The 18,090-nt window shown below is 54.5% G+C and overlaps 1 protein-coding gene across 6 annotated transcripts in view; it reads right to left on the bottom strand.

The window, feature by feature from the left end:
* Positions 1–17,391, bottom strand: part of NRG2 (neuregulin 2) — a 175,953-nt gene extending 158,562 nt beyond the window's left edge. For all 6 annotated transcript variants that reach the window (XM_080554948.1, XM_080554947.1, XM_080554949.1 and 3 more), the window contains exon 1: positions 16,910–17,391. In XM_080554948.1, the coding sequence (XP_080411074.1) occupies positions 16,910–17,342 (433 nt within the window). In that variant the 5' untranslated portion in view covers positions 17,343–17,391. The remainder of the gene's footprint in view (positions 1–16,909) is intronic.
* Positions 17,392–18,090: the final 699 nt, after the last annotated feature.

Here is an 18,090-nt window from a genome sequence, read left to right as displayed (position 1 = left end):
GTGAGATACAGTCCAGTTTGAAGATGGCAAAGAGCTGCTCCTCACACTGTCCCAGCTCCCCTTTTACCCAAGAGACAGACTGGAGAGAGCTCAGTCCATGCTGCTACATCCCAACCTCCCCAGCGCCCACCCACATTGCCCACGATGGCTCCCGACCTCCAGCCCTGCTCTCCACAGCCATTCCCCTCCACTGCCTGTCCACCTGAGAGAGGCTGAAAAGAAAAGCAGCAGACCCAGCAGTATCTGGGGTGGGCTGCAAGCAGCAGCTCAGAGAGGCAAAGCCAGGCCACGTACAAGAGGTGAGTGTCTGGGACTGAGGGTATGGGGATTTTGGTCCTTATTCCTCCCAGGACAGCAGTGAGCTGTGTCTCCTCAGGGTGTGTGCTGCCAGGTTTTAGACACAGCTGGGGACTTTGGCCCAAAGTCCTCCTAGCGCAGTGGTGAGATGAAACTCCCCTGCGAGGGCACTGGGGGCGGCAGGAGGACACAAGAGTGTTCAAAGGGCTCTTAGCCTCCTACCTGTCATAGCTGCCTCGTATGGACAGGTAGGGCCTCAGCAGGAATGGATGAGACCTATGGGAAGGGGGAGAAGGGAGAGCAAGCTGTGAGCATATTACAGACCTGGTCCAGAGCAGCATGGGTGATGGGCTCTCAGGACTCAGTTGACTCATATATGTGTCTTTGTGCATCATTTTGCACTTGACAGCACTGGAGTGACCTCTGTCCCATGAAGCTGAATGGGAGAGATGCTACTCCTTCACAGCTCTCGCTCTGAAAGGATGAGGAACGTAGAGCCAGCATACGAGGCCAGAGGAGCCAGGTGAGTGCATGGATACAGCTCTGGCTCTGCACTCTGCAGGCAGATACAAGGCTCCTCGACTCTGGTGCTCCTCTTTTATGTGGAAACCTCCACTAAACTCACCAGCAGGGAGCTTGGAGATCAGAGTGCTGGCCCCAGCTGCCGGCTTCGCCAAGGGTTTGTGGCACCCTATAACAAAAACACCAACACACAAACCAAAACCCCTGGACAAACCAGGGGGATCCACATATCCAATAAGTCTCCAGCAGTCTACAGGCTTTCAATAACAGGCAAGTGAGAACCACATGGGTAAGAGGTCCTGAGCTGATCACAGTCATGGACTTCTTCAGGTTGGATCGGATCTTTGGAGGTCATCTGGTCCAAACCCCTGCTCAAGCAGAGACACCTAGAGCAGGTTGTAAAGGACTGTGTCCAGATGGTTTTTAAATATCTCCAAGGAGGGAGATGCCACAACATCTCTGGGCAACCTGTGCCAGTGCTTGGTCACCCACATGGTAAAAAAGTGTTTCCTGATGTTCAGAGGGAACCTCCTGTGCTTCAGTTTGTGCCCATTGCCTCTTGTCCTGGCACTTGGCACCACTGAGAAGAGCCTGGCTCTGTCCTCTCTGCACGCTCCCTTCAGGTATTTATAGGCATCAACAAGATTGCCCATGAACCTTCTCTTCTCCAGGCTGAACAGTCCCAGCTCCCTCAGCCTTTCCTAATAGCAGTGATGCTCCAGTCCCTTCATCACCCTCATGGCCCTTTGTTGGCCTCTCTCCAGTAGCTCCATGTCCCTCTTGTACTGGGGAGCCCAGAACTGGACCCAGCACTCCAGGGGTGGCCTCACCAGTGTTGAGCAGAAGGGAAGGATCACCTCCCTCGACCTGCTGGCAACACTTTGCCTTAATGCAGCCCAGGACACCGTTTGCTTTCTTTGCAGCAAGGACACATTGCTGGCTCACGTTCAACTTGGTGTCCACCAGAACCCCCAGGGCCTTTTCTGCCAGGCTGCTCTCCGGCTGGGTGCCCCCAGCATGTCCTGGTGCCTGGGGTTGTTCCTCCCCAGGGGCAGGACTCTGCACTTCTCCTTGTTCAGCTCCATGAGCTTCTTGTCAGCCCATGTCTCCAGCCTGCCCAGGTCCCTCTGGATGGCAGCACGATATTCCTGCGTAGCAGCTACTCCTCCAGTTTTGTGTCACCTGCAGACTTGCCAAGGGTACACTCTACCCCATTCCCCAGATCACTAATGATGTTAAACAGGACTGGACACAGCACTGACCCCTTGGGTACACCACTAGTTACTGACTTCCAACCGGACTTCATGCCACAGATCTCCACCCTCTGGACTCAGAACCAGTTTTCAATCCACTTCACTGTCTGCTCATCCAGAAAACAATTCATCAGCTTCTCTAAGAGGAAATTCTTCACTCTAAGGGTGGTGAGGCACTGGAACAGGTTGGCTGGAGAAGTCATGGATGCCCCATCCCTGGAATTGTTCAAGAATAGGTTGGATGGGGCTTTGGGCAACCTGATCTAGTGGGTGGCATCCCTGCCCATGGCAGCAGGGTTGGAACTGGATGATGTTTAAGGTCCCTTCCAACCCAAGCCATTCTATGACTATGATCTCATGGAGGACAGTGTCAAAAGCCTTCCTGAAGTCAAGGTATACCATATCCACTGCTCTCCTATCATCTACCAGACCTGTTATTTCATCACAGGTTATTAGGCAGGACATAAGGGTCTTCCTCTAGGCACACTTCTGTGATTTTTCACCTCAAAAATCACCCTACTTCCTACAAAAAAATGCCTGTCTCACCAGCAACCTCTTGCAACAGGGACACCTAGAAGGGACGCTGAGAGTCCCCCCTGGCAGGCAGGTCCAATCTGAGTGTTCTGCACGTTTAATGACACTGGACAACTTCATATTCCCACTTCTCATCTAACAAGTGAATTTTAAGGAAATTTCCTCAAGAACAAGTCTAAACAAGAAGAGTCACTGAAACAAATTCATGTCTTCAAACAGGGTGCAGCCTCAGAGAACACTGCAGAAAAAGAAACCAAAGCCATCATTAAAAACATGTTAGGATTTTCTTAGCTCATCTGCAATCGCTGCTCTAAAAGCTGAGGATGCATTATAGAGAATAGTGGGTGTGGGAGGGAGAAGAGGAGAAGGAGGAAAGGAGAAAGACAACAGCAGCATGTGAGGAAATTCAGCACTGCCAAGAGAAAGCCACAGTGATGGGCAGAATTTATTTCCTTGAAGAAGGGTTTCCCATACCATTGGTTACACAGGGAAGGAGAAAAAACATTATTTTGAAGAACACTGGCCTGGCCATAAAACTAAGACTTCTAGGAGGGAGGTTTCCCTCAGATGCTGCAGCCATATTACCCTCATGTATGCCGTTCCACCACCCTCCTGCAAAAGATGAGTTTAGACCAGCATAAAACTGTTCCACATAAAATCCCCTTATTAGCCCAACTTGCTGGAAGGTGTGTGTCCACTACAGCAAAGGCCTCCAAGCCTCACTGCTGGGCAGGTTTCTGTCCTAGGGACATGGATGTTTTCCACAGGCTCCACGCTCACCCCTTCCCACCGACATGATAACTCCTGGGAACTCCTGGCTAGTGGCTGACCTTGGTTTTCAACAGGAGGAGCCCAAGCACACGGGTCCTCGCACAAGCACTGCCTGTCACTACGACCACTCTTCCTTCCTCAAGCCCAGCAGGAGGTGTGGAGTGGCAACCTGTGCAGTATCTGGGGCTGCCGCAGTCTGAACCATTGCCAGTGACATGTCTCTTGGCCCATCCTCTCTTCCTCCTTTGACAGCATTGGCACCCGGGCTGTCCTGCACCAGGCAGGAGATAGGCAGCCAGGAGAGAAGGGGAGTGCCTGGATTCTCCCTTCCTGCAGCACCCGCCTGATACCACAATTAAAGATCTTTATCCCCACCCTCCCCAATCACAGGGATGTCTCAGGCCACGTGAAGAGTCCTGGCCAGTTCTACCCCTGCCCTGAGAGGAAGCAAGCACAGATCCTCCCCAGGGCCATCTGTCCTACTGAGGCATCACTGACCCTGCTCCTCACACCCTCAGCCCAAAGGAGACAGAGGAAGCTGCTTTGCCTCCAGCTCTGCACCACTGTCATCTCTGGAGTGGCCCCCAGACCAGCCCACCTAAGAAATACCCGAGTGGGTCAATATGGACCCTGCAGCCTCTTGGGGCCAGAATCAGAGACTCTGCAGAGATCTACGTGCTGCATTTCAGCACCTCACAGGCTCAGGAGGTGAAGTGCCAGGGACTTCAGGAAACCAGGATGGCTGAGCAAGGACCTGCTGGTCAAAATGAATGTAAGAAGGAAATGCACAGGCAGTGGAAGCAAGGAGATGTGGCCTGGGAAGAGTAAAGGGATGCTCTCCAGATGTGCAGGGATGGGATCGGGAAAGCCAATGCACAGATGGGATTAAACTTGTCAAGGAATGCAAAGAATAACAAGAAGGGATTTTATAAGTATGTTGCTCAGAAAAGAAAGGCCAAGACGAGTGTACCCCTTCTGATAAACAAGAAGGGAGAACTGGTAACGACAGACATGGAGAAGGCTGAGGGACTTCTGTAAGGCCTTTGACACGGTCTCACACAACATCCTAATCTCTAAATTGAAGAGATATAGATTTGAAGGGTGGACCATTCGTTGGACAAGGAATTGGCTTGAAGGCCACACCCAGAGAGTTGTGGTCAACGGGCCTATGTACCGGTGGAGGCCGGTGAGACTGGGAGAACTCATGGAGAGCAGCCTTGCAGAGAAGGACCTGGGGGTTCTGGTGGGTAAAAAGCTCGACATGAGCCAGCAGTGCACGCTTGCAGCCCAGAAGGCCAACTGCACCCTGGGCTGCATCAACAGAGCAGTGGCCAGCAGGTGGAGGGAGGTGATGGTCCCCATCTCTTCTGCTCTTGTGAGGCCCCACCTGCAGTGCTGCATCCAGGTCCCCAGCACAAGAAAGCTGATGACCTGTTAGAGCAGGTCCAGGGGAGGCCACAAAGATGATCAAGGGCCTGGAGCACCTCTCCTATGAAGAAAGGCTAAGGGAGCTGAGGATGTTAATCCTGGAGAAAAGAAGGCTCCGGAGACACCTCATTGTGACTTTCAGTTCTTTAAGGGGCCTTATAAAATAGATGGAAAGCGACTTTTTACTTGGGCAGATAGGAGTAGGACAAGGCGGATTTTAAACTAAAAGAGGGGAGATTTAGATTAGATGTTAGGAGGAAATTATTTTCTTAGAGGTTGGAGAGGCACTGGAACAGGTTGTCCAGAGAAGTTGTGGATGCCACAACCCTGGAATTGTTCAAGAACATGTTCGACGAGGACCTGGGCTACCTGGTCTAGTGGGTGGCGTGCCTGCCCATGGCAGGGGGGTTGCAACTACATGACCTTTGAGGTCCCTTCCAATCCAAGCCATTCTGTGATTCTATAACTCTCTGAGCAGAGAAGGAAAGGACTAACACTCCTCTCCTGGCTCTGTGGCACAGTCTGACCACTGGGTAAGAGAGAGGGGTGGAAAATTTCCCAACGGCGGGGCAAAAAGGTCTTTGAATTATGAAAGAGCTGATAGGAAGGGAAACCCTACAATAAGTCTCCTCCCAGCAAGTTGACATGATGCTTTCTAAACTCTCAGTAAATCTTTTGCAACATAAGAAAACATCCAAGAGGGAGACCAGCCCTATCCACAAAGCCTCACCATCCCTCATCCCAAATGGGAGTCCAGCAGGGAGCTGTGCAGGGCAGGGACTAAGCAGCCTTTCACAAAGCCTGTCCTACACTGCTGCACCCACAGCCACACGTGTGCCAGGAGCAAAGGAGAGAAGACGACCTCTCTCTCCAGCAGCAGAGCTCCCCAGCTATGGCTTCGGGAGCCACCTCCAGCCCCAGCAGCACCTTGATGGCAAAACCCCAGGGCTCAGCACCAGCACTTGCAGCCGTGCAGCTGGCACCCAGCACAGGCAGCTGCAATCCTGCAGCCACCCAGGGCTGCCTTGGCACCAGCCACTGCAGGGAAACCATGGCCACTCTCCCGGCAGGAAAGTTTTAGAAGGTCGCAGTTTCCTACTAGAACCATCATATGTGCCTATCTGCCATTCTGAAGCCAGAAACCACTTAAAGTGTCTCTGATCTAGCAGTCACCAGGCCATTTCCTGGATGTTTTAACATCCAAATCTGAGGTTTGCTGCTCTCATCAGATCATTGGCCAGTTTCAAAGCTCACCATGGAGTTCTCTCCTTTGGAGAGATGGAGAACCATCTGGAACCTTATTCCTGCAATGGCCATAGTTCATGGCTACCAGTCTGATTACAGAGAGAGCATGCACTTTGTTGGCAAATTCAGCTGTTTTCTCTACAGGTGTGTCAACACCATGTGCAAGATTTCCTCTACTTTCTTGCACCTGTGCTGTCCTGACGTGACTGCTCTGGTCTCTGTGCTTTTGCTCTGATGACATGGAGAAGAAGGCACTTCAACCCACAGTGCCTTCTTGGGAAGGCAGGAGAGGCCAGATATCTTCTGCAACCTGAGGCAGGAGGGCTCTGGATAAGCTGTCTCAGCACAGGTGGTGAGCACCTTTTCTCTCACCAGGAAGTCTGCAGAATTCAACCAGCACACACAGCCCTGCCTGTCCGGGTTTGGACAACCTCCCAGTAACATTTACTGACACGTAGCATCCCAGAGGGCTGCAAAATGAGGCTTGATGGCAACTTTCAGAGTCATTTCAACACACAAGACAACCTAAATTGCTCAGACCCACACAGCAGCTACAGATTTGCAGAATTTCACAAGCATCAAACAGACCAGCTGCTCAGCCCCCATTACCCAAGCATCCTCCATCACAACACGCACCACAAAGTTGCTCAGCCCTCCAACAGCTTGGGAAATCATCTCTCCACACCATCATGCAGGATCAAGTGCCCTCGGGGATCAGTGCTCGCTGCCAGCACTCCCAGCTAGTTCTGAGAATGAGAAAAACAGTCTAGATGCCAAGAGCCTGCATGTCACCACGCGATGGACTGACAGAGATCATCTCTTGACACGTCACAGCTCCCCCACACAGACAGAGCGTGCTGCTGCAGATCAGAGACAGGTCTGGGGACCACAAGTTTATGTCTTTGCAGATGTAGCACCTTTGCTGTGCGCTGAGCTTGGCTGGAAAGCTAGATGGCCACCCATGGAGAGTCGACAAACTGCTGGCTGGCAGCGGGCAGGTCCCTTGCAGACCTGTTCTGGGAACAAGCCAGGGCTCCTCCACTCCTAGCCACCCACTCAGATCCTCCCAGCTGCGTGAAGTACCACCACAGGATCTGTCCTATTTTGAGCAGGGTCTGCTATCTCCAAGGAGGAGCGGTCAGCTGCAGACACAGCCCTGCACCCAGGGGGATGGATCGCAGACTACTCTGAGATCCATCAGTGGCAGGCACTGGAGCAAGGACAGGCTTTCATTGCTATTTCTGCTGATTTCCAGCACTGATACACTGATACATAATCCAGTACATGACCAGTTTCCGCCTGCTCCCTAGCAGAGCATGCAAAGCAGCATCCTACCTGCTAGTCAGGCAGGGAATCACAGCATGAGGATGCTAAGAAGCTTTCCTACTGTCAGTGGCACAGATGGGAAGTGAACCCAAATCTCCACGCACGTCCCCCTTGCCTGCACCCATTCCCTCCAGAGCACGAAGACACACAAACACAACCCCGTGCCATGTGTGCAAAGGCACAGCCACCCACACACAGAGCTGGGACAAACCCACACAACAGCAGCTGGCTTTCTGTGCTGCAGCCTCCAGGTAGACTGACCATCAGGTAGAAACAAGGCAGATGCTCTACAGAGCTCCTTCTCTGGAGCATGGCCCAGGTGAGGGAGATCAGGCTCCACAAAATAATTACTGTTCATTAAAAGGAGAAACATGTCACTGCCTTACTGCACCGCACAGCCTTCCTGGGGCTGCAATCACAGCACTGCTTGACACCCATGTTGTGCCTCTCCCCTGGCACCGATGTATCTGGGGAAATCCAGAATCAGTGGCTGCACCCCAGCCATCCCATACGCGCAGACACAACCCCTGGGAGCCTGCATAATACTTTTTCCCTTTGGCCTCAGCAACACCCTGCAGCAAGGCAAAAAGAGAACATTCTTCGGGTGACCCTATGCCTGTTGCTTCCCATCACCCTAGTTCTTGTAGGTAGAGAATACATCCCTGTTTTCTACCCAGATTAAGCTGTATCTCCTCGTACATCCAATTCAGTGCCCCAAAACCTCAGGGCCTTTCCCAGCTTCTTACCTGCATCTCATCATCCCAAACCTACCAGGCCACCTCACCCCCCTCTAGGTTTCCCCTTGGGCTATGAGACCATCTGGACTCTATGGCACGGTCAGGCCTGGGGCTCCTACTACATTTGCCAAGACCTGCAGTTGCTGTTGTGCCTGAACATCCAAGAAAGGACAGCACAGAGAATCAGCCTACAGACCCAGCCTCTCCTGTTCACCATACCAGGGAAGACCAGCTTAAATCACCAACCTTGGAAGAAAAAGTACACCAAGAGCGATCCCGCCTTATAGCAGACCTCCACTCCAGCTGCATCAAGGCATCTTTCTGTGAGTGCTCAACATCAGGGCAGCACTGGGATGGTGGGACGCACATTTGACGTCTGCCCCATTTGCTTGGGGCCAGCAGCACTGCTGGAGAAGCAGGGTTGGGTGTGCAGACACTGAACAGGCACTAGCTCCTCCTGCCATGTACATGGAGCATGCCAAGCCAAGCCAGGAGCTGCAGGAAGGTCCAGAACAGGAAACCCTGTCAGGCAATGGTCAGCTTGGCTCAAGGCAAAAAAACAGCTTAGGGGAGACTCAGCCACTCCTCCACACCAAGGCACGCAGAAGGGCAGCCAAGGAAGACTGGTGGGGAGGAGATAGGAAGGAGGGAGCAGCCAGAGCAGCGAGCCCAGGCAACGGCTGGAGGCACCTCTTCCCATCACTGAGGTTACTACCACCCCACAGACCCAGGGGAAGACCCAAGCCCCAAGGAAGACATCCTCACAGCCCACTCCTACTCCTTGTCAAGTCCCCAAGGCAAACAGATGTGTTGCTGATTGTCACACCCAGCACACTGCATGTTGGGAAAGGCCACTTTACATTCGGTAGAGGCTCACAGTACAGGCCATGCCCGATCCTTACCTCACCTTGGCTTGACCCAAGGCCACCAAACAGCGTCAGCGGATGGCACAGCAGCAGGGAGCCCGGGTCTGACGGGGTCAGGCTCCTCTGAGTGCGGCAGCCAGGGCTGGTGCATCACTGCCAGCTCCGAGACAGCCCAGAAAGCACAGCTGATTCCAGTCCCCACCCTCCCACCAGCAGATCCCACCAGCTCATTTCCAGCACCTGAGACCACTCGGGTTCCCAGAGCCCTCGTCTTCATCAAGAGGTCAAAGAATGGTCTCCTCCCAGCCAGGAAGGGTGAGATGGGATGAAAAGGGTGGGAGCTGGGGGCTCTGTCATGAGCACGACACATCCCCACCCATCGAACATGTATGTCCCACCCCAGAGGGATGCTGAGCCTGGACACCACAGCAGCCAGCCTGCCACCAACCATTCCTGCAAAACTGGGACACACCAGACAACACAGCTGCCCTCCACAGGGCAGCAAACAATAAGAGATGGGAATATAGAAAAGGCTGGCACTGTCCTGCTGTGGCCAACAGGGCTTGGGGCAGGTGGGGGGAGCAGTAAGAATCACTGATGCCACACAGACCAGGCAAGAGATTTTAAAGGACTATCCTGGCCAGGGACAAGTTGTGAGCTGAAGTACCTTGTCCCTGCGTTACAACAGGGTGGGACTGGAGCTGAGCAGCTCTCTAGTCCCTATTCCTGCCCGCAAGGAGGTCCCCCATACCAGGGTAATTACTGATGGTTGCCCACTCAACCTACTGTCAAAATGCTCTGCTGATAGCTCTCACATAGCTCCAGACCAGGCTACCATTGACAAGGGGACAGATACATCTTGTTTGCAGTTCCCACAGCCTTGTCAAGGTTGTTGCCATCTTCTAGCCTCCTTTTTGCACACAGCTTCTTCTCATCAGCCCACCCAGCTCCATCCTCAAGGTGCCACACCAGCTGGGGTCACTGGTGGCTGAGCCCGTACCAACACCGTGAGGCCGAGATGACTTTCAACCCTTGATTCATCCTGAGCAGCGTTTCTAGGAGGTCATGCTTTGGTGATGGTTGGGACTGCAGAGATACCTTAAGGGAGCAATTGCTTGCCTTTACTACCTCAAGGCAGTAAAGGCAAGAAAACCAGAGAGGATTCCCTGAAACAGGAAATCAGCCAGTAATGCCAAGACACGGCTGCAATCTCAGCAAGAGCTGGTTAATCCCAACACACACAGAGAGGCAAGAAACCCCTGCTCAGCTGATCACCAGTGCCATGAGTCTCCAAGGTGGCATCTCCTCTCTCTCACCAGCCCACTGAGTATCTTTTCCTGTTCCTTTTTCTTCCCCTAATATGAACCCTCCCCATAACATCTTCAGTACTGTCTGCTGCGACATTCGTACAAAACTTCTCTTCAAATCTTCTGAGCACAGAGGTGAACTCCCCCTACCCGATCACATCCCATGTTTGCCTGTCTGTAGTTGCACACATTATTTTGATTCAAGTTGCAAATCATCTGCTCCCCTCTAGTACCCCATGTTCTGGTGAGCCTCACATTTTGCCTCCTCCACATTGGTCACCCTCTTACTCAGGACAGAGCTGAACCACAGGAATTAACTGAAAGTAGTTTTTACTGACCCTTCTGGCCAAGCTTTGCAGCACACAGCCCAGCATCTGAGGCCACAGCAGCCAAGCACTGGAAGCACGGTCATTCAGCAGAAGAGCAGCACAGTGATTCATCTTCCTTTTGATCTTTACCCCTGCTTTGCCAGCTCCATACGCTGTCCCCAAAATTTCAGGCAATTGGCAGACCTCTCCACATCCTCCCAGACCTGAGAAGAAAGCACCGAGAGGTGCTTGCACCCGTTGGGGGGGGCGGGGGGCGAGTGCTGCATATCCAATTCAGTAAGCAAGCAGATGCCTGGCTACCAAAGTTGCTAGGGAGATGAGCTTATTCTGGAGCCTCCCCTGGCTGCACACAATCTCCGAGCTTCCACTGAGGACCTGAGTCCTCCACCATCTGCACTGGACAGAGCATGGCACAGCACAGAGAATGGCTCCCCAGGGATCCTTCTCCTTTAAACAGTACCACTGGGACATGAAAATGCTCCAGCAGTTTTGGAGGATGCGTGCTCACATCTTGGCAGCCTGCTCTGGTCAGCAGTGAGAGCATGGGGAGAGGCAGAATTACTGACACCTCTCACGGCCCTTTGCTACAGCCAGCCCAGCTCCCCACCAGCATGACCAGCACCAACCAAGCTGCTGTATCCAGCACAGGCCCCAGCAGAGTGACAGGAGCTGCTAGCCAGCCACGGTGCATCCTGGTTCACTGGACGCACTTTATCCCTTCTTGTCACTTTATCATTCAGGTTTCTCCACAGAGAGAATTCCTCAGGCAATCAGAGTAACCCACAGGCTCACAGACTTGCAAGCCCTTTGGAAACCTGCTGCCCACCACTGAAAAACTTCACGCCTCTCACCTGTGCCCTTCTCACTGCATCTGCACTCTTGCCTCTCAAAGGCAGGCACAGATCTCTGGGGAATCCTCCACACTTGTTCCAGGACAGCAGAGCTCTCCTCTACACTCAGCAGTGCCACACAATGACTCAAGATGGGAGACAGAGACAAGGTGCACTCCAGCACCAGCATTCAGCATCCCAAACCCAGCAAAGCAGCAGCCATTCTCCATGGGACCCAGGCCATGCTGCTCAGGGAACCGGCAACCTTGTCTGATTCATCTGGGAGAGGCTCCCTCACCCCAGCAGTGTGGTACCAAAATTTAGGGTGCGCTGCCTTTGCTGCAAAGCCCATATACCTTGAGGGACTTTATAGTAGCTTTTGAGGTGTGCCAAAGGCCCCAGACCCTGGTGACCATGGTGCATTTTGCCTTTTCCAGCCCAAACCAAGTGGGGAGCTCAGCTGCAGTAGAACATGGCTCCCTTTCTGCCTAGTGATGGAGTTTATTGCCTCTGTGCTCCCAAGCATGCACCAGTTTCTGATCCAGATCCAAACCCAAGACAAGGTGTTGCCTGTGATTTAGAAAGGCCGTTATGCTTCAGGGCCCATATCTAAGGGTTATTAGCTAGCCGAGCACAAAGACAGCCACTGGGCAGCAGCTGGTGTCCAGGGGCTATGTATTGGGAGACCCTCAGTACAGAAACCAGAACTCCTGGGATCATTCAAGAGCCTTGTTAGTCTCCTGTTACTTATAGAGACCCTTGGGGAGATGCTTCGTTTGAAGTGTTTCTGAAAGGGGGACTGAGAAATTTTTGGGGTTTTGCTGTATGCACAGCATGTGTCCAGGTGGGTGTATCCTCGGGTCTTTCAGGTACAGCTGAACCTGCAGCACCAGCTGAGCAAAGCTTCAGTTGCCAGTTTCCCTCATGGCCGATTCAGCTGGGAGACAAGGAGGTGAACTGGCCACGGGGGCACAGCTATCCCAGGCCCATGCCCAGGCAAAACCCCTTGTGCCAGCAAACCAGGAGCAGAGAGCAAACAGAAGGGTGCCACCCTTGGAAGGGGTAAAAGCTTTCCGCAGCTAAGTGACCACTCCCCATCTGCAGAAGCTCAAGGAAAGAAGGAAACAAGTTTTCACTCCTCTGTGAGCCTAAGAAAGTGTGATTTTTCTGAAGGTGGTGAGAAAAAATTTCAGACAACTCTAATTAGCAAGGTGGCACATGAGAAAATCCAACTTTTTTGCTCCCCGCCTGGGATAAAGGGAGAGCCCTGGCTGGAGCCCACATCCTTCCCCTGCACCTGCCCAGTCTGGAGCAACTGAGATGATTTGCAGGATAGAAGAGAGGGATGTTTTTGCATGAGCTTCTTGTCCAAAGTTGCCGGTGCTATTTCAGGCAGCAACACCTACACTATAATCCAGAGGGCTGTATTTTCCCGCGGGCACTTCAAAATCAGCCCTCCCTACTCTCCTCAAAGGCCAGCTAAAACCACCCTGGCTCTCAGAATCAACAGATAAAGCTGCCAGCAATGTGTGGTCCCCAAACCCAATGACACAGCCACAGCATGTTCCTGATTCCCATTGAGTTCAAGGTACCTTCTGACCAGGGAAAAAAAAAAGAAAGGGGGGGGGGAGGGTTGATCAGGGACCTCATCTTATGCAAAGTACCTGCTGCAACAACAGGTCCTGTGCCTGCAAATCCTCCCAGGGATCTGCCACCACCAGATTACCCGTTCAGACTAAGCTAACTAATCCTACAGGCTAGTCGTGTACTTTGTCCTGGAAATCTGCAGCACTTTCAGTGAAGTGCTCCAGGAGATGTACAAGATCTAATTAAATCTACTTTGCAATTTCCTGCATATGGAGGCAGGAAGATATTTGTTCCTCTGTGGAAGCAGAAATCAGTGCCCAAAGAGGTTAAATCCCAACCATTCAAGAGCCCCTCCTGTATCCAAAATACCTACCAGTACATCTTTTTCACAAGAAACATCAGTTCATGTAGAGTGGAAAGCAAATTATGATACAAGAGAGCCTTGAGGACGAGGAGGATCAGGACCACAACCCCCTTTCTTGACTCAAATCAGGAGTGGTCCAAGCAGGGATATCATGCCACACAGACGCACCACTTGTGAAAGCCAGTGCTGGGTTTTGCACCTATTCCTTCCTCCTGATCTGTGCATTTAGGCACAGAGGAAATAAGAGACCATCCAAAATTAAGGAGCTAAAGGATGTAAAGAAAAGAGACAGGAGGAGAAGCAGTAACAGGAAACATTATATAACAGCATGAAAAAAAACAATACTGCCAGTGCAGAAGAGGTTTTAAGATGGCCAAGTGAGTGGTGAGACCCATACAATCCTGGGACCACAGACCAGCAGTACTTTGCAGGTTGCTTCGTGTGTGCCAGGGGAACACAAACACTCACTCATTTCACCCATGGTTGTGCAGCAGAGATGCAAAGGCTGCAAACCTCTGGATTTTGCAAGTAGGAAAGTTCCAGCCTCCCGAGTCTGCCCAGCAGTGAGACTGTCCAAAACGAGAATCCCCCTTTCTGGACCTCAGCATGGGGGAGACAGACACGAAGCAGTTCAGCTGAGACCTGCAACAGATTCCCAAAGTTCACAGGCTTCCTGAAACTCTGCACGTACCAGCTGCACAAACTGATTTTCCCATTTTGCCTCCCATACCCCATGCTGTCCTTCCCTCTCCTTCAGCCTTCCCAACACTGCCCAGCAAGGGTCTGGACCCCTGAAGAGCCTCACCATCTACCTTCTCTTCTCCAAGCAAGCTGAGCAGGCAACAGCAGAGATTGTCCATTGGAGAGAGACATAGGTGCTCCAATCACGGGCCTGGTCCTGCAGCGCATCCTGGACCTCAGCAAGCAGTGAGAGCAGAGGACACAGCATCTCAGCCTGTGGGAAGGGTATGAATCACTAGAAAACACCCAGGCACAGAGCCAGAGCAGGGAGAAGACGGTCCTGCAAGGCCTCCATCTTTGGAAGTGGAGGGATAGCGATCAGAGCCATGAGGTCCCTCTCTGCTCGTTCAGCAGTGGCCCCAGCATCTCTCCCCCTTGCTCTATAATATCATATGCAGCCTGGCTGCAGCCTGGCTGTCCCTCAGAGATCACTTTGTGTCTGGACACTCCACCTTCTGTTAATTTTAGAGTTGTCCACTGCCCCCATCTGCAGCAAGAATGAGAAACAGACCGGTGTCTCTTCAGATTTCTTCTCCCAGCTGAAACCAAGGAGCAAGAAAGCAGACCATGGCCTGGTTTCCCAGTCCATGCACCTTTCCAGCAGCTCAGATGCCACAAATCAGAAGATCCTGCCAGGAATGTCACCTTCAGAACCAACCTCCTGGTGCCCCAGCCGAAACAAGAGCATGAAGTGCTTGGGGAACTACAAGTGCAGCATGCTGAGGCTCCCATTTAAACTTCATCACTTGACAAAACCACAGTTATGACAGTTCCCAACCACCAGCTTTTTTTTCTTTTGCATCTGCTGTATAGCTCTGCTGAGATGATGTTCTCGACAACCTGCAGTCCCTTAGCCAGGGAGCCTATTCAGACTATCAAAAACACAAAAACAAAAGCATCAGCTCCAAGAAGGTGTCACAGCAGAATGACATCCTTTAACTTGTTGTTACATCAGCCTACATGATAACAATTTGGGCCTGATCCAGAAAGCAACGGAGCAGCCTCCATTCCTCTTAAAGCCATACCCTGCTGCTCACAGATACACAAGTTTGCAACCCTTCCTGCTTTAAAAAAAAAAAACAAAAGCCATGTACCTTTTGTCATGCTTTCACCTGACTGTGAGACCGCAAACCTGAGAAGTTCCCCGTTTATCTTTCTTTTAACTTCACAATAGCTATTTCACTAAATCCTCTATGTCCATGATGGCCCACATACAGATGTACATGAAATTAGTGCCTTCCAAATTAGTTTTCTCATACACCGTCCTAGCCCATTTTCCTCAACAACATATTATCATGTGCAGGGTTCCACCTTTCTCCCAGGAAATGCAATCTTCTAAATTTATCTTTTGGATAGCTAAAAATAGAGACAGGTCTGGCCTTCAAAATCTGGGGTCAGCAGCCCAGAATGGCAAAGTATTTGCTCCAGAAACACCTTTCTGATAACACAGCAACAAAGCCCACATATGTTCATTACGGAGCCAAGAATTACCGGTGTAGCACCTTGCCTCTAATGAGGCAAACGGCCAATTAACCCCATGGGCAAGTGCAGCATTCTGTCATTGAGTGGAGAACCAGAATTCCCTGGAGACAGGCCCTGTATATCCTTGCAAGCCACCAAACACGAGAGACTCAAATTTGTTTCTAATGGCACAGTACGGCTCTTGGAGCTCCATTTCACACTGGCCCCGTTGGGGTTTTATGACACAGGATCTGAGCGCTAAAGCTGGACTAAGGGCCAGCCTTGCATTTTTGTAAGCTCAGATCCTAACCCTGGGAAAATGCAGTCATTGTCTCCTCCTGGTCCCCCGCCCCCAGCCCATCGCAGGTATTCACCCTGCCGGAGGACAGCAGAGAAAATCGGGCACGACACGAGTAATGCTGTGGCAGGCACTCCCCTGCTGAAGTAATTTCATAACCGCATTTAGAAAGGCAATGAAGGACCAGTACACAGCACATACAAAGAACCGAGCAGGTACATTAAAGGCAGAAATCTAAATGCACCAAACAAAGAAAAAACAAATAGTTCAGAAAATGAGAACGTTATTTTGAAGGAGGCAAAACTTCCCGGCGCTCACAGCACACCTGGGAAGCCAGCATCTGCTCCAGGCCCCTCGCCCAGCTCGGGGAAAGGCCCGTCTCTGCGTTAGTAAACACGTCTGGGGAGAGGAATGCACCAGGCAGCACCAGTGCGCACAGAGTTAACGGAGCCACCACCGCATGCCGGTAACGGCTCTCCCAGCCGGGGGCTGGCCGCGATTACCGAGGAAAACCGGGGAAAGCAGCACCCGACGGGGTGCCCGGGGAGGGGGGCAGCAGGCGCCGAGAGAGAAGCCTTCGGCGGACCGAACCGCGCGGCCAAAGCCGCCGGTAAGGGCCGAGAGGAGCCGGGGCACGGGCCCCGCACCGGGGCTCGGGGCTGCGCTGCTGGCGCGGCGCCCGGGGACCGGGGCGGCCGGGGCAGGCCGGGACCTCGAGCCGGGGACGGGGGGGAGCGGGGCCGCCGCAGCCCGCACCGGGACCCCAGGGCCGGGCCCGGGAGAGCGCCCCGGCCCGCTGCCAGGCAGAGCCCCGGTGCCGGCCGGCGCGGGGTGGGGGGGGCGATGGCGGAGCAGCCCCCAGCCCGGGCGGGGCACGGTCCTGCCGGCGGCGGCTGCCCGGGCCGCCGGTACCCGCCGGGCACTCGCTGCGCCGGCGCCGCCCCGCTGCCGTCCCACGGCCGCCCGGGCCCGGCGCCCCCCGCCGCCCCCGCCGCCCCCGCCGCGGCCCGTACCGCAGTCCGCGCAGAGGATCCGCGCCACGTCCCGCTTGAGGTTCTTGCCGCTGGTGTCGAGCGGGGCGAAGGCGGTGCGGAAGACGAGCGGCTCCTCCGTGGGCTCCAGGAAGAAGATGTAGCGGTGGTTGCGCTTCACTTTGAAGCAGGGCGCCTTGGAGCCCACGCTGATGAGCTGCTCCCGCTGCAGCCCGCCGCTGTTGAGGGGCCACAGGTCGAGCACCTTGACCAGGACCCCCCCGGCGGGGCCAGCGGCGCCGCGGCTGTCATTGCCGCCGCCGGCGGGGGGGGGGGCCACGGACTGCACCTTGCCCTCCAGCACCACGGCCGCCGTGTACGCCTGGTCCTGCACCGACTTGAGGCTGGGCGAGTAGCAGGCGAGCGAGACGCCGAAGAGCAGCATGGAGAAGCCGGGCGCCGGGTCGCGCCTCATGCCGCCGGCTGCCGCTCGCTCCCGCCGGCCCTGCGGCGGCGGCGGCCGGGCTGCGGGGCTGCGGCGCGGCGGGCGGGCGGGCGCGGCGGGGCGGAGCGGCGCGGACCCGGACCCTCCTCCCGGCGCGGCGCCCCTAGGCGTGGAGCCGAGCCGCAGCCGCGCTGCCGCGGCCCCCGCCGCGCGCCCAGCCGCCGCCAGCCGGGCCCCGCAGCGAGCCGAAGCCCCCGTGCCTCCCGGGAAGGACGGGCGGGCGCGCCCCGTGCCGCGCTATGGGGGGGCGGGCGGGGGGGGGGGGGGGGGGGGCGGCAGTCGGCCCCGCTCCGAGCGAGGGAGGTGGGGACCCTCCCGGGATGCTGCAGAGGTAACCTCCCCCCCCCCCCCCGCCCCGATCCCCCGGGATGCTCTCGAGCCCGGAGCCCCCCGCCTCCCGCGACACGGCTTCCACCGGGCCTCCTCCCCCAGGATGCTCTGGCGGCTGGATCCCCCGCCGCAGCCGTCCTCCTCACCGCAGAAAGCCCCTGCGCCCCCCTCCCGAATGCTCTCGCAGCCGGAACTCCCACCCCCCGGCATGCTCCCTCTGCCGGTCCTTCCCCCCCGTTCCCCCCCCCCACTCCCGCCCCGGATGCTCCCGCAGTCGGCGCCCCCCGCGCCCCGGGATGCTCTCCCGGCCACTCCCCACCGCCCCTCTGCTCCTTCCTTGCTCCCCGCCCCCCCCGCCCGCGGCATTCCCCCCGCTCGCCGGAGACCC

This window comes from Anser brachyrhynchus (assembly GCF_964034855.1).
Source record: "Anser brachyrhynchus genome assembly, chromosome: 14".
In the NCBI taxonomy this organism is placed as follows: Eukaryota; Metazoa; Chordata; class Aves; order Anseriformes; family Anatidae; genus Anser; species Anser brachyrhynchus.
Note: the sequence above shows the minus strand (reverse complement) of the source record. Positions and strands in the feature narration are given on the sequence as shown.